Source organism: Stegodyphus dumicola, chromosome X2 (genome assembly GCF_044657685.1).
Source record: "Stegodyphus dumicola isolate Sdum_Otavi_A_Nest chromosome X2, ASM4465768v1".
In the NCBI taxonomy this organism is placed as follows: Eukaryota; Metazoa; Arthropoda; class Arachnida; order Araneae; family Eresidae; genus Stegodyphus; species Stegodyphus dumicola.
In genome coordinates this window covers 193,967,107-193,989,750 of record NC_140781.1, presented here as the reverse complement: position 1 = coordinate 193,989,750, position 22,644 = coordinate 193,967,107, and the positions used below count along the sequence as shown (strand labels likewise).

The 22,644-nt window shown below is 32.9% G+C and overlaps 1 protein-coding gene across 1 annotated transcript in view; it reads left to right on the top strand.

Annotated features, from left to right (window-relative positions):
- The first annotated feature begins 10,798 nt into the window (after window positions 1-10,798).
- Stam (signal transducing adaptor molecule) overlaps window positions 10,799-22,644 on the top strand; it is a 46,330-nt gene continuing 34,484 nt past the window's right edge. The window contains exons 1-2 of the mRNA XM_035352390.2: window positions 10,799-10,957; window positions 11,408-11,568. Of these exons, the coding sequence (XP_035208281.1) occupies window positions 10,918-10,957; window positions 11,408-11,568 (201 nt within the window). The 5' untranslated portion in view covers window positions 10,799-10,917. The remainder of the gene's footprint in view (window positions 10,958-11,407; window positions 11,569-22,644) is intronic.

Genomic DNA, 22,644 nt, shown 5'->3' with positions numbered 1-22,644 from the left:
AACGGACTTGTTCAAATGATTAAGAAGCTTTTGCGTCGAGTCCTAGGCCAGTCATTTCTGAATTATGAAGAATTGATGAGTGTGCTGTGCAACTGCGAAGCAACTGTGAATGCCAGACCACTCGCTTACGTGTCACAGGACACTGATGATCTCATCCCTTTGACACCTTTCTTGTTTTTAGGTGAAATTCCAGTCTTTGGAGTTTCTGACTTGGATCATCTTGATAAAGACTGAGACATTTACAGAATTTACGAGAGCTCTTGAGAAAGAGATTTAGAAATGAATATCTCGGCCTGCTAGTGCAACGTCCATCTACAGTGCCGATTTCTCAACAGATAAAAATCGGGGATATAGTTCTCATTGAATGTGATGACAAACGCAAGGTGTTGTAGCTTCTAGCAAAAGTAATCGAACTATATCGCGGAAAAGACGGCAACATTCGAGTAGTTCGTGTCAAAACCATGTCTGGAGAATTAGTTCGACCAATCCAGAGAATATTCCCTCTCGAAATACCTTCATCTTTGGAGTCAGATGAGGCAAATGAAACTGAGACGCAGGGTGAAGACAGTTTAGTCTCAAAATTACCAAAGAATAATTCAGCTGAAGATATATCAAAGGACATTAAGACTGTCATGACTAGAAGTGGACGACAAATTAAAATTCCATCTAGATTTCTAACCTGAACACTATTTGAGTTATTTTAGAGTAGAAATTTAAGAACGTAATTTTTTCTTTTGTTTACTATTTAGCCTTAATATTTGTATGGACAGTATTTTTTATATTTTGTTTTGATTGATTAAGTATATGTCATCAATCAAAAGGTGGCAGTATTGTTAGAATACAGCCTCATTTGTTATTTTTTTTTCATAGTTTGTCACTGCAAGAGTGGCAACCATCTGATCTTTGTTGTAGTTTGTTGTAGTTCTACGGATTTTGAAAATAAATATGACGCTTTGGAATTTTATATGTAAAGCTATTTTATTTTAAGTTTATCAGGAGAACAGGTAGTTCTTGCAAATCTCGAACACTAATAATTAAGGTCAACTGATCAGTATGAGATATGTCAGGAGTGGAATCTACTGAGAAGCTAAAATAGCCAGCCTTTTTCACTTCTTCCACAATTGTGTCTTTCACTTTATTTGCCATAAGTTGAATAATTACCTCACATATAGTTTTAGACAGATATGAAGGTTTTCCTGAGGCAGTATTTCCATAGCGATCGATATGATCTCTTAAAAATGGATCGAATTTTGCTACTAGTTCTAGAAGACCAAAGTAACTGCCGTTATTTGGAGTGCCAAACTTTTTATTGTCTCCTCTAAATAGTAAGTCTCGCTCTGCAAGAGTGCAAATTACAGCGAAAACTCTTTCTATAACTTAACGCCAGTACTGCTGCTCTTTTATTATTTCTTCCTCTAGCTTTGAAGTTAAAGTTTTTCCTTTTTCTCTTGTTAAGTACGTTAACATAACATTCCTATAATTTACCGAATTTTCATGACTTTGAATGATGGCAGGGATTTTTCAGTCATTAAACCCTTCATAAGTTAATGCTATTGCAGAAGATGCAATATTTGGAAAGAGTTTACAAACAAAGCAAAAACGCGGTCTTATGAGGGAGAGTACACAAGCCATTCTAGGGTATATTTTTCTAAATTGGCTTTTGTTGAATAAAAATTTGCTTTTGTACAATATCTTGACTGATTCTTATATTCTTGCTTAGAAGTTAAAAATGGTCCACAGTGATACTGAACTTAAGAACGGCCCTTCTTTACCCAATATGATATATCATTTTGCGATAAATTTGTCCACAAGCCAACATGTGTTACAGTAGACATATATTTGACATCATTATCTAAATTTGCAACATCTCGAACATGGTGTTTCTCATTAGGTGTCTGAAAAACATTCTGAATATTCGTGTTATTTTCTTGTGGCTCTTTTGTATATTGGTGTTCAGTAAGTTGCTCTTGAATTAATTCCATATTTTTACTTTGAGTTGGTGCAACGGCCGTGTCCTCACATACAAACGTGCTGCATTGCTTCCAGTTGAGTAGTACTAGTTGGTATATGCATGTTAAGCAGTAATCGGTGTTAGCTTCTTTGCCTTATGCTCTTGCAGCTTTTTTTTTCTTGCGTCTGCAAGCGCCACTTTCAAATCTTTCACTCATTCTTTAGATTAAAATCTAGAACAAAGTATTTGAGTTATTAATTATTGTGCATAAAACTTAGTTATTTATTAATGCAAAAAATAACATTTTACGTATTTGAACTGTGGTAAGTTTGCTTTTGTTGATTGAAATTTTCGATAAACAATTCATTTTCTAATAATAAATTGAAGTAAAACAAACACTCATTTCCGTGAATAGCGCCGTGTCTCTTATAATAGTCATTGTTTATAAAATAATAAATGTTAATTCCATAATTTCTGAATTTCAAATACTAATCAATTTTTAAAATATTTCCAAAATATCTTTAATCCAATAATAAAATTAAATTATCATTTTTCAATCAAGATTGTACGGAACTGTTATTTTGTCTTATTGAAAAAATATATAATCATGAAAATATAAAATAAAGCACATTTTAAAATATACAAATTAAAACATTTGTTAAGAACTTACCTAGAATTCCGTGAAATGAAGATATTGTCACAAAAAAAAAAAAAAAAAAAAAAAAAAATCAATAGTCTATAAACACTTTACTAAAGTATTGAACCTACTGAACTCGAAAGGCTAGAATCAAATAGTCGTGTACGCAGTCCTAAAATGAGAATATTTTGTAATAACATTAACACGTGTTTCATATCATCGAAGTAACACGAATATAACCGAACGTCGGGATATCAATAGGACTGTTCGTTTGTCTGTTCCAATCTACACAAATCTGCACTTTATTTAAAGCTAGAACAAACCAGAGCTTAGTAGCATTATAAGGTATTTCTCCCGCTTATTCGTGGTGTTGTGGTTCTGCACGTTGGGACGGTATCCAGAGGTCCGTGGTTCGAGTCCATGCTCAGGCGATTGCTAATTTTTCATTTCTCCGGCTTCCAAAAAATATCTGCAGCATAAATCAAGTCAATACTTCCCATAGCAATCAGTGAACGTATGAATTATACTTTGGGGCAATCTAGTATATACAAACGAACAGACCTAATGAGCCGAACGCATTGATCTTAACTAATACATTTTTGTGTTTGTTTATGAGTCATATGCGTAGAATTTCTCCTTACTTCGGTTCTGAGTTTTAGTGTTCACTCTTTTTAGAACAGTGTAATTTTAATTTTGCTAACAATTTGAACGTAGACCCCTCTTGATTTTAAGGTCCTAGGCTGAAGCCTAGTTAGCCTATAGGAAAATCCGACCATGTCACAGTATCTCCGTTCTTATTACTTATCTTGAGATCATATTTTTATTGCAATGTAAATTTCAGTCCCGCTTCTCTTTAATGAATGCTGCTTTTAAATCAAATATTTGCATGAGTTTCAATTTTTAAGACATTTGTTAGATTGCACATGCTGACACTTACACACTTACACACTTGCTGATTCACTTTAGTTTAAGACCACTAACAATAGTGACAATCATTAAAAATGAAGCATGAGTCAATCAGCGGTATTAAATATAAAAATTATCATGTAGCTTACCATATAGCTTAACTAACTGAAAATTCTATATTGAGAAGCATGGCCAGTGATAGAGCTGGTGCGACCGCGCCTGGCTGTAGAATTTAAAGGCAGCAAAATATTTAGAATTTAGAGAAGACAATGTGCAGCATGATTATTGGGAGTTAAAATTTTAGAATTTACGGTGGCGCCTTGCAGTAGAATCTAAGACAGCAGAGACTGCACCGAGCGGCAAAATTCTTAACACCGTCCCTGTTCAGATGTTTAAAACATAAGTTATTTGCTGTATTATCGCTGGATATTTTACAAGCCATTTGTTAAATTGAATAGTTATTTATTGTTCAAATTTTGAAAGAATCATTAAATGATAAAGTATATGCATATTTTGCAAGGAAAATATCAGAAAATGAAAATTTCGTGGCAGATAAAGCTGGAACATTAAGACCTGAGACGCTGAGGAGCGGTATCAATAATTGCCCTAGCATTATGTCTTATCCTATTCCATCTTACAATTACGGTCAAAATTTGCAAAATTACACTAGGGGATTTGGACACATTTACACTAGGGAGCATGATCTTTCTCGACAGGATTTTCTAACTTTCCAACCTCCTCGTTGGTGGGCGTAGAGGTATGCTGATTTAAATTTCTACGTAATAAAATGTGTTTCTTTCCGTAACTCAAGCAACCAGCTTTTACATAACATTTGCGTACTTGATGACCAGACCTTTAAGTATAGAAAACAATAGAGAGACTTTTCAATAGAACTTTTCTCTCGCCTTTAAAGACTTTTTTCTAGCTTTATAGCAATTCGAGGAATTATGAGGCTTGGAGCAATATATACCCGAAATTTGTCCCTGTACTGACGTAAAGAGCTATGTAGTAGCTGTATTGGCATTATTCATAAATTTTGATTTAATATTAGGAATCTCGCTCTCGAAATTATTTCTGCTATCACGTCTTACTTGATTCGGTTTATTTTTCTCAAAATTCTGTGTAGCAAGATATGTTCTTTTTTCTCCATCAACCTCATCTTGGAGAAATTCTAGTTACGAATGTAAGTCATTCTTCTCAGCAAAGGTCACCACATTTTCATTTAAATCTCTAGTGCTACGGTGAGCTGTCCGAAAACTCTCCCGCGCTTTTAGTGTTTTATCTGGTAATGCTGATAGCACGAGTGTAAATAACATAGCAGCATATTTTTCTCGTGTTACTCCAAGAATTTCAAGAGCACAAAGTTTAATGTCCAATTGATCATATAATTTTCTTAGAGGTTTCCCTATCACATTTCGTTTCTTTAAAACCAGCGTTAATAATTCTCTAGTATATACTTGAATGAGTACTTCCTCGTTCCCAAAACGCTCTTGTAAATCTGTAAAAGTTCTTTCATAACTTTTACCAGTTGGCGGAAAACTTTTTATCAACTCCTCTGTGACGCTGCCCTTTTCCATAGACTGCGATAAACAGGAAATTTGTCATGCAAATCTAAACTGGAATCCTTATCAATTTTGTAGAACTGGCTCCAAAACTGTAACCAATTTCTTACATCTCCATTAAATGAAGGGAGTTATATTTTAGGGCAATGAAAGAGCGAATTGTTGCGTGAAGCGCTGCCAATTTCAACAGAATCTACGTTACCTGATAAAGGTTTTTCTAAAGATTTTAATTTTAGTTACAACGCACGTCATCAATCTACGTACACTTCCGATTCAACTATTTCTAACTCAAGTAATCTTTCATCAATATTTTAAGAAAAAGCGTTTTTTTAATTGTTTCCTCTCAGTAAACCATAATTAAAGACTTTTCCTCAATTAATTTTAAGTTTGCTAACTTAGCAGATAGGTTCAATGCATTTTCCCCATTAAATTCGTTTTACGCTTTTCTAAACAACCTCCGATGCTACATTCTACCTTTTTTTAAACTAATTAAAAATTTCTGTGAGCTTCCATGATCAACACAAAACTAACGCAATATGCAATGAACTCAGAGTGAAAAAAAATTTTCACATACTCAGCTTTAAAAATGCAAACGTCCTGTATACGGACGGCAGATGTTCGATGTGGGTGTTAAGATATTTAATTAGAAGAAACATTTCTTTCACAAAATTCCCAAACCTTTAGTTGAAGACGATCACGAACGGGAATTACTTACATCTCATCAAGCAAATATATAACATTTCTCAAAACGGTACTATTCCGTTTTAGGGACCGCAAAAAATTGCAGCGAAAATATATGCGCAAAATCGTCAAATCTAGTAAACGCGCTCATTTAAACCGCGGGCCAAATCTAGCGAACGTGCCGATGTGAGTAAATTTAGACAGTTCCATATTTATAAGTCGCCTCTGAAATACTAGTTTAATTTTTTTTAATTCTTTTCTAATAACGCTATGGATTTAACAATTTGGGAATTGTCCAATGACGAAAAGTCTGCAATAGAATTTTTCAAAGAATAGGCATCATTCATGATATAAAATTATGTTCGAACAACCACGAGATGAAATTATGCTTTAGCGGTAACTCAGTAGCGAAATGGCGGTGCAATAAAGAAACCTGTAATGAGAAGAAAGGATTAAGAAGTCAAAATTGGTTCGAAGGATCGAAAATCCCTTTCCTTACAACCGTTAGGTTCATCCATTTTTTGGTGTCAGGAGATGACATCTATTGAATTTTGTGAATTCCAGCTGAAGATGAACCATAATACAACCGTAAACTGCAACAATTATATGCGTGAGGTGTGTGCCGCAATTTTATTTACTCGGTGTAACTTGAGTGTGTGTGTGATTATGGGAAAGCCTCGATGGCTATTTGCCTAAGGGAAGGGATGCTTTTGTGGAGGCCTTTCTTAGGGAAACTGGCTCGTATACACGTTACACATAGGGAAAACCACGAAAACGTTCATGCAGCCAGCCCGTTCGCTGGATTCGAACTTCGGACCGAACTACCAGTGCTCAGCAACTTTACCGCTCGGCCGCTGGTGGGTCGGCCTAACTTGAAAATCGGAGGATAGGGCAAAACTATTGAAGTAGACGAAAGCCTTTTCAGTAGAAGAAAGAATAACGTTGGACGTGTTCTTCCGCCACTATGTGTTTTCGGCGGATTATGCAGAGAATCGAATGAATGTTTCTTCTTAATCGCTGTTCCAGAACTATCGGCGAAAACTTTATTGAAAGTCTTAAAAAAATATCGCATTAAAATTTATACTGACTGCTGGAAATCATACAAGTCGTATAAACTGCAAATTGCCGGTTTTGAACATTTTACTGTCAATTACAACTGGAATTTTGTGGACTCCGAAAGTGAGTGTCATAGACAAACAGTAGAGCGGCTGTGGGGCAGTGCTAAATGGTGTAATAAGAATCGCGCTGCTCGACAGCATTTCGATTATTATTTGTCCGAGTTCATGTACAGACGCTTGCACAAAAAACTGAAATATTCTCTGGTATGTTGGAAATCATACGAAAACTTATTTCTCCCGTTTAATTCCAGTTATGTTTAGCCTTTTGTTTATAAATTATAATAACAAAAAATGTATTTACTTGAAATTAACCTTTCATCTAAACTAAAACAATAATTTTAGATAGTTATTTACTATTATGTTTCCTTTCTTGCGTTAGGGTTACAGTAATTTTTTTTGGCAGCATTGGTATCAACAGTAGTTTGGCGATTTTTTACGGCCCTTATAACGGAATAGTACCCTCAAAACTTTCATAAAATAATATTATTCAATAATCAAGTCTCTAATATTTTTATAGTACACTTTCTCTATGTTGCATCTAAAGAACGGATAAGGTTCGGAGAACAGCCTAAAGGGACAATTCTCAGAACCCGCACAATTCCAGGAAACCCACGTAGCTAGGTTACCATTCTCACTTACTACAAAGACGTGAACGCCAAACACTAATCGATTATCGCTCAGATTGGGATCACGTGAGGCTTCAGAAGCAGAAATTTCGTCTGATTGGTTGTGTCTACCAGCCGAGACATTTTCGGTGAGGTTTGAAAAAATCCCGCGTAGCCGCAACATGGTTTCCTTAGCTAGGCGGTACTTCGCTTCAGGCAGGGCTCTTTTTCCTAGGAATCCTCCCGTTTAAACTAGTGCTACCAGAATCTCGTTTCTTAGAAAAGTCCCGTCTAGCAGGGACTGTAGCCATATGTGATAACCTCTTTAATCTCAATAATGTAGTTATTTACAATTCTCACTTAGTAAAAGAAAACAAACTACATTATTCTTCGGGGGGGGGTGACGTAGTTCCTGTATTAGATCGTTTATTAAAAAAACTCTCTTGCTCTCGATAAACATTACTCACACATCTCTTAATCAAATAACAGAAAAAAAAACATTCTAAAATTTTTTTGAACAAAGGGAAAAAAATTCGAACTGTTGTCACCAAAACGTAAGTGAAATATAATTAAACCTACAAGATTATGTTTGTACTCTCGCTAATATCTTAGATTGGGAACTGTAAAGATGTAGTTTCCAACAGGAACAGTCAAATGCAAGTTAAGACGTGAAATAGCTGTCGCGACAACACAATTTAAACATACTCTAAGCTGGCTCAGTAATTAGCATCAAAATCAATAATGGCGATGGAATAATGCAAAGCCGAATAAATACAAGCATCAAAGCTAGCTTGGTACTCTAGAACTTGGTACGACGCGTAATTCTTATAAAACTTAGGCTTTTATAAAACTTATGAAACTTAGGTCTTTGTCAAACTTAGGTTTTGGGGACTATAAGATAACACGCTCTTTCTTATAGTCCCAAAACCTAAGTTTGAAAAAAAGTAACTGGTTTGCATTCTGGTGAGGAAAACGGAAAGAAGTTAAAATAAAGATCCAAATCATAATAAGCGGCTAATTTAAATAACAACTCTAGAGAATAATGGTAATAAGATCCAATATGGCCAATATAATTAAAAAGTAAAATTACTAGAGAAAAAAATTCGAAATTATGGCAAGTAAATGTTATACTTAATGAATAATTGTATGTAAATATGTATTTTGAGGGGGTATTGGTTCAAAATCACAGTGGTGCGTGTTTCAGGGTCTGAAAGTAAATTGTTACTTTTACTCTCTTAAACAATATAAAAATTGAAGGTTCTCATTTAACGACTGGGTGTAATATTTTTATAGAATTAATTTTTATATTATTATGAAATGTTTTAATGGAGTTCTCAAAAGCCTGTTACCTTATTTCTAAGGGGCGGAGGCCTTTTCAAATAACTGTCGAGTATTCCCTTGACTATTGGTGCAGCAACACACCAGACAGTTAAAGCGGATGTTCCCGGTTTTATGGAAATGTTTGTTTTTGAATAACTGTTGAGCTTTCCAATTTGTCTAAAACACCCAATTAAAAATGAAGTATAGTATCAATGTAACCATAATTTTAATGAAGTATTATTGTATTTATAATGTTAAAATGTAATTTGTAAATATGAAAATTAGAATTTTATGAATTTTTTATATTTTACATAAGCTGTTTCTCCCCTTATTGGCGTTAAGGCTGTTCTCCGAGCGATATCCATTCATCCAGATAAGTGATGGATTATTCAAAAGCTTTTTATTTGCGGTTAGCCTTCTCCGAAGAATCATAATTATTTGTACTCGTCAACAAAGACGTTTTGCAAAGTGGACCGATGTTTCATGAAAATCCTAACGCTTTTTCTTTAAAGCCACTTTTCAGTTGCTGAGGTTTTTTTCTCTTTAAATGAGGAAGGGATATGTAAGATAAAAAAATATATGAAGCAAAATTTGAATTTTAATATGTATTAGTCCCATAACTCTCCCTTTTAATCTGGCTGTATTTCTTTCATTTTTAAAATTAGTAAGCGATTATAATAAACTTCTCTAAACTGCGCTAATTTCACATTAATCCATATATGTTTTTTGCATAGTGCTTGGAAACTGATAACTTACCTAAACGCTTCACCTACTAATAAATTTTGAAGCTTTCATATTACTCAATCTCAATACATTGAATCAGAAACTAACTGGCTGCAAACAATAACGTTTTGCCTCTCTTTCAGGCTTTCATTTTGAATTTGTCATACTTGCTTTTCCATTCCTCTTTTGCCTACTTTATGCTTCCTACTACTCCAAAACTATGTCTCGAAAAATTGTGTGTATGAGCGCCGGCGCATTGTAATCAATCAATTTATATACTTTTGTAAAAAAAACATCTGTGACTGATTATTTCTGTACATAATACATGTACATGTGATTTGTTCATAATCAGATTTGGTTTAAGAACAGAAGAAAATTCCACAATCTAATTCTCTTCAACAATAAATCAGGATTTTGCACAAAGAAGGGCCATTTTACGAATCGTTTTTCCATTGAACGCTACACTTAACAGCCTGTGGAAATATTTGTGCAGAAATGTAATTGAAAGGTTTATATTTCACAATGTTAATGCTCTCGACTGGTGCAGAGGAAGAAAAATATACATCTACAGCTGTATCCTCCATGAAAATTAAATAATTTTATGTTCAGGAAGCTCTAAATTTATTGCTGTGAGTAGTGCACTGGAACAAATTTTTGAAATCCTGAGTAGTGTAGAATTAAGGGACGCAATTGGTTAGAGATTCTTTGCATTTCGTACCTCCAATTTCCAACCCACACATGGAACACGCCACTCAGAAAGACTCGTAATGCGTATGAGTATATTTTAATCCCAACCTATCTGTACTTGTCCTTGATGACGCACATTTTTAAACGTTTCATCTCTAACAGGGACATAGCTAGAGGGGGGCAAGGGGCCATCTGTCCCCGGGCGCAGAATCCAAGGGGCGCCAAACTGATGTTACGACATTTTAGAATTAAATGTTTTCCATCCTTGGCAAGCAGTAGGAGGCGCGAAATCTTCAGTTGTCACTGGGCGCTGAAAACCCTAGCTACGACTCTGATCTTTAAACTGCATATTTGTCTTTTTCCGGAAATTTTTCTACCTATGCCCTTCTGAAATCATACGGTTGTTCAAATGTCTAATCCTTTTTCAGTTACTACTACATCATTTCATGCAGTACAACACTTTCAGTATCAAGAATAAAATCCCGGAGAGTTGCTAGCCAGTATTTAGCGGAATTCGAAGCGGAGCTACTAACCATCCGACGTCGGATGACTAGATATGACCAATCGATGTTACTGTTGTCGGTTATATCGATTACAATTAATATCTACATGGCAATATTTACTTGTCATGCGCAGTGTTGTTATTGCATGATCTAATTGTGTATGGATTAGATTCTTCTGACAATACGAGTTTATTGTGTGCTATTTGAATATAATAAAATAAGATATGCCATTTTTTAGTAGTTCTCAGTTTGATCAAGCTGTAGGTGAGTTTCTATTTAAATTTGTATTGAATGCTGAGATTTTTATTTTTGCATTTGTGTTTTAGATTTTGTACACGACCAGTCCGTAATCTTTCATTTCTCCCTAATAAATACATTGCAAAATGCGTCCTAAATATAATTTAATGTATGAGTTAAAAATTTACGATCTATCTTACATTCATTCGGTAGCCGCTGCAAAATAACTGATTCATCATCATGCTTATCATACGTGTTTAGCGTAACGCTTATCTAGCAGTAGAATTATTCTTGTATAGAATTATAAATAAACGCTTTACCCGAGCTAGCGAAAAATAGCTATAATATATTAATTTTTAGCATTTAACTGTACAAAATTAATACTTGATTAATTAGTGCATGTTTTATATGTAGATCATTCGTATCAGTACAGTATTCCTATCATTTCATTATATTAATGGGGTTTTTTTACCCTAGAGAAAGCTACAAGTGAAAATAATACTTCAGAAGATTGGGCAACTATACTCGAAATATGTGACAAAGTTGGAATTACACCAAATGGACCCAAAGATTGCCTTCGTTCTATAGTGAAACGATTAAACAGCAATGTACCTCTTCATGCTATGCATGCACTTACTGTAAGCAAGAATGCTACTTTTCTTTTGATATTATATATATAAAGTAAATGTTTAAAAAATTTGTATACAAGCGTTTCTTAAATTGAGCAGTTTAGTTTACCTGAATAAACCTGCAATGTGAAGTATTTTTGAAGAAAGTAAATGGATGATATGTATTTTTTTAAAGGTCTCTTGCAATTGTTAAATGCATGAATTAGGATTTACGACATGGTATTGTGGGGAGGGAATCTCATTTTAGTGACTATAATATCAAAAGATAACGAAATCATGATCTGAGTCGCTGCCTCATGTCTATGTCAGTATATCAGCACATCTGTTAATTTATTAATATTGTATCATAATGATTTATTTTAACGGTGTAATATGTGTGTTCTTTTTGCGTTGGTCAAAAGATATGGGGATTTTCTGAATCTGTGCAACGCCATAAAAGTGTGTGCATGTTTATGTACATTATTTTATATAACTAGCTAGTAAAATAAATGTACTAATAAACTGTAAAATAATGTTGTAATGTAAATTTACATTGTAGTATAATCATATAAATGTTTTATGCCAAACTTTCGCGTAACCTGTTTTCCTCGCCAACTCGAATTCTAGTGCGCCAAATAGCTGATAGCGTGCCATGTATGGTTTCCTTTCCGATGTTGTATGACACAGCAGGGGAGTGCAGATGATTAGTGTTTACCTTTTTGTTTTAGGTAGTGTGCCGTAGGGCTCTGATCGTTACTCAGTATTTTTTTACTAGAATTAACGTTATTTATTTTACTGTCTGATCATTTTTCTCTTAGGTTATTTGTTTCATTTTTATTTTACAGTTTTACTGTCATGTGTTTTCTACTGAATTTCAGCATACTAGATTTTGAGTAGCATTCATTTCTTCAATGGATTTTTTGTTTTTGGTTGATCCTATATTATTCATCTTATTATGTTAATTTATTATTAAATATAATTGTGTTTTATTGTAACAATAGAGTATTTAATTGTTAATCTGTCTCCTCCAATAAATATTGTAGTCCCCTACCCATAGGGTATAATTGACAAATACCAAATAGTTTTAACCTATTCTTATTATCAGCTTCTGGTAATTATTTGGGGGAAGTGATAGTTCTACATGGCTCTTCAGTGCTGATGTGCGAATATGAACTAGTTTTTCATAGAAATGTTGCATAAATATGAGCTAATTTTCCACAGAAAAACACCACAAAGAGATTTCTCCTTTTAGGTAAATAACATGTTTTGCCATAGCAAATTTAACTAATTTCCTGGAAATATTATTACTGTTGACTGCTAATTGTGTCTCAGTTGTTGGATAATGCAATGATTTATAACATTTTAATTATTTATTATAAAAAATTGTTAAATTTTACTTTCATTTAATTCAGTTAGAAATTGTTATCATCATAAGATGTCATGCATTATTTTCATCAACATGGGATATACCGCTAGAATTCATATTACATAGCTACCAGCTCTTCAGGTAGATCACCCAATCTCCTGGTTTTATTTTTTAGCCTTTACTGAGAAAAATGTATCCCAGCAGCAATAAATGAAATTTATAGAACTAATGAAACTTAAATTGAGCATATTCCATTCTCCATACTTAGTGTTTTTCAGCATAATATTCTTGTAGATTTTTTTAAATTTGATTTGTCATCAAATGTAAAACATTTTTAAATGTAATTGTGAAGATTCAATCAAAGTTTAATTGCTTAATATTTGTTTCTAATGTTGTTTTACATCAATAAATGATATATTCAGAGCATGCACACAATAATATGTATATTCGTTATTAATTTTATTTTCACCATATTTAAAAATATTTAGGTAAATAAAAGCTTTTCTTCAGTTTAAAAGGGTAAGAAATTGCAAAATGAAATTAGCCGAAGAATATAAAATTAAATTATATAATTAAATATCAATATATTTTACATCAAAATCATATTAGAAATAATGGTACTTTTCCGTTTTGCCGGCGCAAACGATAAAGTCGCCAATAATGGTACAACTGATGCCAAACAGAATATCTTCGCTAGTAACCTTTTACGCTTCATTTTCAAAACAAGTCGCAGCCATTTCTTATAAGATTGATTGTTTCTTTCAATACTGGCATACAATTGCATAAAATTTAGCTATCTAGGTAAAAATTACCTAAGACCATTCGCGGTAATTAAGTTGATGCAATCACACCCGAAGCCAAAAATATAGAAAAGGCAAAATCAAGGGTTAAATTCAACAATTCTAATGAGAATGCACTAGCGAAGTAAAGCAAGGCGGTTTTACATAATTTCTGAGTAAGCTATTCGTACGAGTTGAAATAATTCTTGCATTTAAACTTGTATTCTATATTAAGATTTAATTTGAAATTAATGTAGATAATTACTGAGAGAATTCGTTTTTTTGTAGCGTAGTTTACGCGAGATGAGATCACTTGGGGTCACGTGATAGAAACCGGCGAATCGGGATGTTGAACCATGAAAGCATAGTAAATTTTAAATTAATGTGTTTTTACAAATTTCTTGTCTTTATTTACTAGCTTTTTACAAAATTTTAAACCATATTAAAATGTTTATGCCTTCAAAATAAAAAATTCTTAGAACTAACATTTCTTAACATTTTTTATGTGCATACTCTATGCTGTCGCCAACAAAGTCTGCTTGGCGAGATTTGCGCCGGCGAAACGGAAAAGTACCGAAATAATTCATTAATGTAAATCTTGCATTATAAGGTGAATTTAAATTGATTTGGAATTCTTTTGAAATTGTATCACCACACAACACAAAACTTCCTGGAAACTCCTAGTTTTTAATAGTTCAAGGTTGTTAGCTATATTGTTGTGATGTCTGCTTAAAAATGAAGCCACATTTATTGCTCTCCTAGCTGTCTCAAGAATTTCTGGTCTGCAGTCCAGTAATATTATGACTGATTGCTGTGATTAAATTATATTTTGCTTCTCCTTGAAATCATTTGTTATTATATTTTGCTTTTTCTAATTTTTAAAACCACTTAGAAATGTTAGAAATAAAGCATGCTTTCTATTTTACACTAAAATCTAATCATCTGTTGATGGCATTCACATTTTCAAGAATAGTATAAAACATAAACTGGGCAAGTTGAACTTTGGTGCACTTTTTAATCATCATATATATATATATATATATATATATATATGTATGCAAGGAGGAAAAAAGACTAAAAATGTAGAAATACATTAATTATCTTGGTTATTTTTTAACATACAATGAACAGTATTGTTTTCCTTAACAAGTATTTTACACAGTATCAAAAATTTACCCTACTAAAACATTTGGGTAAAGGGCAGAATCACCCACTTATTTGTTTGGCTCTTTTTTACAAGCATAAGAAGAATTGGATTTCTGTCGATTTTCTTTGACTTTTTAAGTGAAAACAGGTTGATGTGTACATGGATACCGAGTATGTGCAATTCTTAAAAATGCGCCAAGCAGTGGACGATTCTGCACTTTCCTCAAACTCTTTTTTTCTAGCATTAAGGTCAGCAAACCTTTTCATGTCACTTTCTGCATTTATTTTCTATACTCAGAAATGGCAAAGAATTAAATCTTGTCTTTAGACTTGGATGACTGTAAGTACATTTTATTAAGCTTTACTTTATTAAAGCTTCTCTCGCCAGTAGCTGCAGTAATAGGTATATAAGCATTATTCTTAATGCAACCCACAGATTTTATACGAATTCTTGTAACTAATTAGTGTTTATGAACCTACCAGATTTTATTGGAAGCTTTACATCTTCAGGGTATAATTCTTTGGCTATGTCTAGTTCAGTCAAGTAATCAAATCTGTTAATATCACTAGTTTGTTGATACCTTAGCTTGCTGTCCAAGCCGTGAGATGCTACTTTGAGTTTATTTTTTATCTGGCATATCTTTAGTCATTTAGAAAAACCCATTTGTTACTGAAACTTTAACTATTCAAATCTCTCTCATAATTAATTAATAGCTTTGTTGAGTATTACACTGAACACATTTTTAAATCTTTTTTTTTTTTCTGGGTTATCTGCATTTGGAACATCACAAGTGTACTCATATGCAAACAATCTTTCTTATTATACTTTTGCATCTAAAAATGGGCTGTAGAACTAATTCTGCAGCTAAATCTTTTGAAATCTCTATTGTCTTTTCGTATTCATTTTTATGATAATCGGTTACGTATTCAGTGATTAATGAAACTGCAGTAGATAGTTCCACAGAAGTGTTCTGCATAGTTTTGCTAACATTTACCATGCCTGTGATGTCATACCAGACATTTATCATCTCTAGAAAATTTTAACTTCTCTTTGTGCTACAAGAGTCTCTATTTCGTGTCAGAGTACCAGATCAGACACAGGCATTTCTGTAAGTTCTTAAAGAGCATCTCGAATTCCCAGGGATAAATAGAAAGGGCTAGCTTATTTCTTTGTTTGACTCCTCGCCGACGCGAGCCTAATGGGGAAAATTAACAGGCAGTAATCTGACATCACTGTGATGCCACCTGTTCTGATTTCCCGCGTTTAAAACTGTAGTTTCATTCAGCTGTGAGACGATTTTCTAGAGGTTACATATCCCAAATTAATTTTAATCATATATATATCAGTTTTCTAATAATGTATATATTTAAAATAATTTATATATATGTAATTTTAGTCAGTTTTTATTTTAAATTCTATATTGTAAAGTACCATTTACGTAATATGGCTTTTTGCGCTGTAGTAACTTGCCGTAGCACTTACAGAAGTACGAAAGGATGAGATATTTTATTTCATGGGACCAAAGGATCCAAATGAGGTTTTGCTTTTGACGAAAGAATGGGTACACAAATGTCAAAGACAAGATTCTATTAATGCAAAGAGCGGAAAAATCTGCAGCGAACATTTTCTATGCAGTGTTTATGAAGATGATATGAAAAATCGCTTGTTTGGATAGCCACAAAAAGAAACTGTTGAAATGGAATGCTGTGCCGAAAGTAAATTATGATGACAATAATAAATTGAAATTGATGATGACAATAGTAAATCAAATTTTAATGATTTTGAAATAAAACTCACAAATGAAAATATAGATATTCCTGAATGCCCTAAGTTTAAGGATAAACAAGAATGCATTGATAATTTGAAGAACAAAATAATATCCTTAGAAAATTGTATTAAAGTATTGAAAAATGGAGAAAAGAAAAATTTTAAAATGTTTGTTCAGCGGCAAAGAAGGTGGACGACATCTAGACAGAAATTGGTATCAGAAATTAAAATCTCAAATAGCGAAATTTTGGGGGTGGGGGGAGAAGCACAAATCGGAGAATTTGAAAAAATGTCTAAAGCCTATTTTTATAAAGACTCAGATTAATGTATTACTGAAAAAAAAGGAAAAAATCAGGTGGATTAGTGAAGATATTTCACGTTGCATTGTCATAAGAGCTCTGTGATCTTAAAGCTATGATTTTTGGAAAGAAAAAAAATTAAGAAAAAAACTGGAATATCTTTACCTAGTATTAGCAAATTAAAGAAATGGTGCACTAAATTTTAGTGTAGTCCAAGAATTCAAAGTGATGTTCTTACTCTAAAGAAGGAAAGATGCGAATATTTGTATTCTGTAGAAAAAATATGCGTTCTCAGTTTCGACGAAATGCATATAGATTGAAAACTCTGCTATGACTCTAAACTGGACCAAGTTCTTGGTTCTTTTCAAAATGTGCAGTTTGTTTTAATCAGAGGTCTCATTTCGCGCTCTGCCTCAAATTACTGAGAAACCACGTTTTAGATAAAGGATTTGTTTTAGAAGCTGGAACTGTTTTAAATTTTGTTATTATTAAAGAGGTTTTAAATAGAGATTGAGAAGAAATCAAATTATGTCAAAAACTAAAACCAAATTATTTAATGGTCAAGGGAAACAAGAGACAAAAAGTCGCTCCAGAGAAAACATTATTTTCAAAAAGTACCGCAAAAGGTATACTCCACCCCCACAGGAAATCAAAAATCATCTGACTTCTATGAGTTAATCGATAATATCTTCGGTATTATGAATAGTACCAACAAGAATAACAAGTATTTAACAAACTAATTTTGTTAAGTACTTGTTAAAGTTATTCTTATTGTATCCTTTGTAACTAATTATTGATTAGATTTTGTGCTAAATTAGCATTCTAGATAAAATATAATAGTATAAAACATTAAAGTAATTGGCATAAAAAGACTTGCTTCCTTTACTCACACTTTTGAAAAATTAAATAATTGTTTTAGGTACTCTGAGTAAAGCTATTTTGTCAAAATTAAGGTAACAATCTTACATACATTTATTTAATTGTAATATAGATATAAGTATAAATTACAAAATTATTATATTGAATCGGAAGAGAATTATAACAATGTAAAATTTACAATTGGGCAAAAAATCAAACGTAGGTTAGCAGAAATGTTGCCATATATGTCATATATGTTTAAAACTATGTCAATGTAAAATTGTCTTTTGAGTAAATTTAAATAGCTGCTATTATAGTTATCTTAGAAGCAGTATAAAAATTCTCTCAGTTCACATGCAGATAAAGAAATGATTAGAAATAAACGTTCATTAAATAAAAAAAAAAAACCTGCAAATAAAAATTGACAAAAACCCACGGAACTTTATGTTAAAAGAGTAGCACATTTTATCTATTATTTTAAAATTGAGTAAGTATTATTAAATTTTTTAATGGTTCAGTCTAAAATGCATAAAGCAGTAACATTGTCTCTTCCAAATTATAGCTATCTTTCACACACAGCTCATTTCAAACGCTGGTTCAAAATCGCTAATTTTCAAGCTGTAAATTGCATCTGCGCGCTCAGTGTCATCGTGACTACGTCATCACTTCTCACTTTCTGCTTCAGGGGGAAAAGCTCTATGAGCTAGCCCTTCTCTTCTAAGTCCTGTCGAATTCCTATGATTTCCTTTTTAACACTTTCTAGATAGCATGCCTTTCTTGAAGACATTCCCTCGAGATGGATGGGAGTCAAAAGGAGACGTCTCGCAGGACAGGGTCTGACATCACTAAGCCTAACTGTAATTGGAAAAATGAAAAAAAAAAGTTAAAGTCCCAAAGTCATAATTTTTATACCATTTTAGATTATTACTTAAGCTATTATATATATTGAAATTAATATTTAATAGTCTTTTTTCCTTTACTGAAAATTTGGGGAAAAAATTTGCTTTTTTTTAGAAATAATTTTCAGAAGTAATATTCAAATTATTACAAAATTTTAATTGACAAAACACATTAACCACTTGCACTACGACTAAACTTCATGGTTGTGATGCCATGCGCTACAGTATAACAAGCGGTGAAGTGTCTCATTTAATGCTGCTCCGCGTCTGCGAGTGCGATCCAGAGCTGTAACTGGAGAAATAAACAATTTCGTTTGTTAGGCGACGTGTGCACCACGTTATTTTCATTTTTGCATGCGGTTTGAGACAAAAGCATCTCAACATGCATGGCACATCTTTTTAGCCCAAGTGGTAAATAAACTCCGAAATTGATTAAAAAATACAAGAAAGACTATTTACTAGAAGAAGTAACAAAATCTTTCACGGGAAGTGGAAGGCAGACAGTAGGTGAGCTCAGTTACTGACAAAACGTCCGTATCGGAATCATTAGAAATATAGCTCTCAAACTTTTTAGAAAATGAATAATCTTTCTCATCTGTGTCATTAACTAGCTCATTTACCATTCGAGTATATCCTTTCTCTGACAAATAGCGTTGTTTACATTTCCCTCCCACTCCTACCCTGTAACAGCTGACACCAAAGTTATGCAGAATGTAATCAGACTTAAGGTCAAGATCCTAAAACTATGTTCAGTTAAAAATAATAGACATATGATGCCATTTAGTGGTCTTTAAAAAAATGGATCAGCTTAAAATGCACATACGCGTCACTCGTTCCTTGAGCTCAGTCTTCAGTAAAGAATGGGTGGAATGCCTAGCTGTGAGCGATATTTGTAGGAAATCCATATATGGGATACCCTTCCAAAAAGGGTTAATGGTTTTGACGTATTTTATTCTCCATACCCATCTAGCATAAATGTTTTGCAGTGAGGCAGATAACTTGTTTTTTCAGTGCATGCCATTGCTCAGGAGAGGGAGAAAAGAAAACTAGATATACTGTATAGTACCAATAAAATAAGTGGATTCCAGGCACCTTGTTGCAGTATCACCAACGACTAAGTGTAGTTTATTAGTCCACATGAGATGAAAGTGAATTTTCACTCATGATCTGCACTTAAACTCCTTTATTCTTCCCTTTCATATCTGAACCATTATCATATCCCTGGCCTCTGCAGTTCTGTAAGTCTTTCATATAATCATTGACCTGTAGTTTCTATGACAGGTTTTATATGTTTCAGAATTGCAGAATCTTCTGCACCTAAAAATTATATTGTAGACAGAAGCTGCTTCACATGACTGGTATCTGTCATACAGTCTGAAACGAGATTAAACTATTTTGCTGATCTTTCTTGATTAATTACATTTTCCTGAACAGAATTTGCAGTAAGTTGCTTATTTTGTTTAAAACATTATTACCACAATGGTGAATTTAAACTTCTGTTAGCACAATCTGATGTAAATGTTTTTTTTTTTTTTTTTAATCAAAGACACGCACCTGCCTTTTTTCAGCATTAGCCACTCCTGAGGCCAAAAGTGGTGGCCATTTTATTATGGAGGCACCTAATAGGCAGCCACCATTACCTCCAATGGGGAATAGATAATTTTACATCCATGCCTTCTCCGGAATTCGAATCCAGGCCCTTTGGTATTGCAGATGGCTCCCCTAACCACCAGACAGTAGTCTGAACAGCACATTTAAAATTTATGTTAAGATACTTTATCACTTAGCTAGTAACTCTTCCACGGGTGACCCAAAAAAAAAAAAAAAAAAAAAAAAATTAGTGTTACCTAAAAGTATGTTTAGATGAATTTACCTTTCTTGAGGAACATCTTCAGTGCTTCATCTCATATGGATGCTCCTTCACACAAGCCCTTTCATTTCCTTCTTAGGCACCTTTAAATGTAAAAGCTGACTTTTATTAGTTATAAAATTTATCAGATTTTAAGTTAGTGTGTAACTGTGTAAGTTGTGTTTGTATGTCTTTCATGAAGGCAACCTTTAAAAGAAGATATTTTGTATGGCCATAATCATTTGTTTACTTGAGAAAGAAATAGCTTGCCATTAGCAAATGAAAAACCCAACTTAGAATAAGTAATATGGAATAAAAAAAGCTCACAGCGCCATTATTTTTGTAAGCTTGATTAAATATATATTTCTTGTGAACTGCTAAACAGTAATAGATTAATGAAGAAAATACTTTTTAATTGATATTTGGTGAAATTACGTTGTTGATATAAATAAATATGAGTATAAAAACTTCATGGTGCAGTGAGACTGTTACATGAACAGTGGTTGTAATCAGCAACTACTTATTCATAGCATAAGTTTTTGTTGTCAGTAGCAGTTTTAGTATCGAGTTATAGTGTAGTTAAACAGTATATGTTTGATGCAATAAATAAGCAGTGCCAAAAATTTAAATGTCAAGTTTATAAAAATCTAATATATGGAACTTGTATCTGCTTGTCCATATGATTCAGTCCTTTGTATTAGACTGATTAAGTAAAAAATTTCAGTCTTTATACTAATTAAATATCTGCTAAGCTATTAAGTTATCAGTTATTATTATTATTAAAAAAGCAGTTCAGAGCTGTGTGAATTATGAGTTTAGATTTAAGAAGAAAATACAGAATTTGTTTCTTGCCTACTAGTTTTCCTTTCCCACAAAGGCAGAAATGTGAAAGGTATGGTATATACAATTATGTAGCTCTGTGTCTGGATAATACTTTCAAAGACTTCCTGTGAATTACAGCAAATGCTGTATTAAATGTGATATGTTCATAACATGTAAAAAGACATAACCATTAAAGTAAAGTATATTGCACTACTGGCAGTTGCCAATAACAGGTGTAATCTTGCGCTTCTTGCCATGAGGCATTTCGTGGGCTTGGGTTGATTATGTCAGACAAATGAGCATAAGCAACAAGAACATATTGCACTGCTAATAAAGTAATTCAAAATGTGATTACAATTTACTATTTTTTTTTTCTCTTATACTAATGAAAGTAAAGGATTCTAATATTTTGGCCCAAACCTCGAAAAATGATTGACCAGAGAAGAAATGCAGTGCCCTTTAATAATTTTTTTTGCCAGCACAGGTAGATATGGAAGCAAAGAAAAAGTATCAAATACTTTTTCCATTGATTGCTACAATCCTCCGCCATCATTTATCTAGGTGACCTGTAACATGAAAACACACTAAGTATAGCACACAGACCATTTTAACACTCCTTTCTGTTTCGTCACATCTGTGTGAAACATGCATACAAGTGCTAGTATTTGCAACTGTTTTGGAAACATAGTATTCAATGGGTAGAGATGCTGTATTTTACTTGTGTTACAGCCATGAATGTAAGAAGTAAATGGAGTGGACATTATGCATATAGTCAGAATCCACAAGCAATGCATGGTTCTGTTTTCATTCTGCAGTGTTTCTTTTATCAGTGTTTTCCACTCCCTCTTTGCTGTGGTATGCTAAGGGTATCGTTGATACTGTTGATTGTAATTTTTTTTTTTTTTTTTAACCTGAAGCAGTACAGTAGTTCATTGGTCTGCTTTTGGATATTTAGAAAAAACTGAAGCAATAAAAAGTAATGATTTAATCTTGCACTGGCACATCGTTTTTATGCATAAAGTACTTCATATTTTCCTTTGTACTTGCATTATATCTGCATTCCTTAATTGATTAATCATGCAAAAGGACAATAAAGGCTTAGTTTTCTCATTGAATAATATTGCCTATGCATACTTGCCAACCTATGACACTCAAAAATCAGGAGATTTTTTTAAGAAATCAGGAGATTTTCCACAATGTTAAAAAAACTTTTTAAATGATAAAAATATGGTTTTTAATAATGAATTAACTTAAATAGTAACTAATTCTTAAATGCAAGCAACACAAAAATACCTTACACATAAAAAAACATTTTTATTA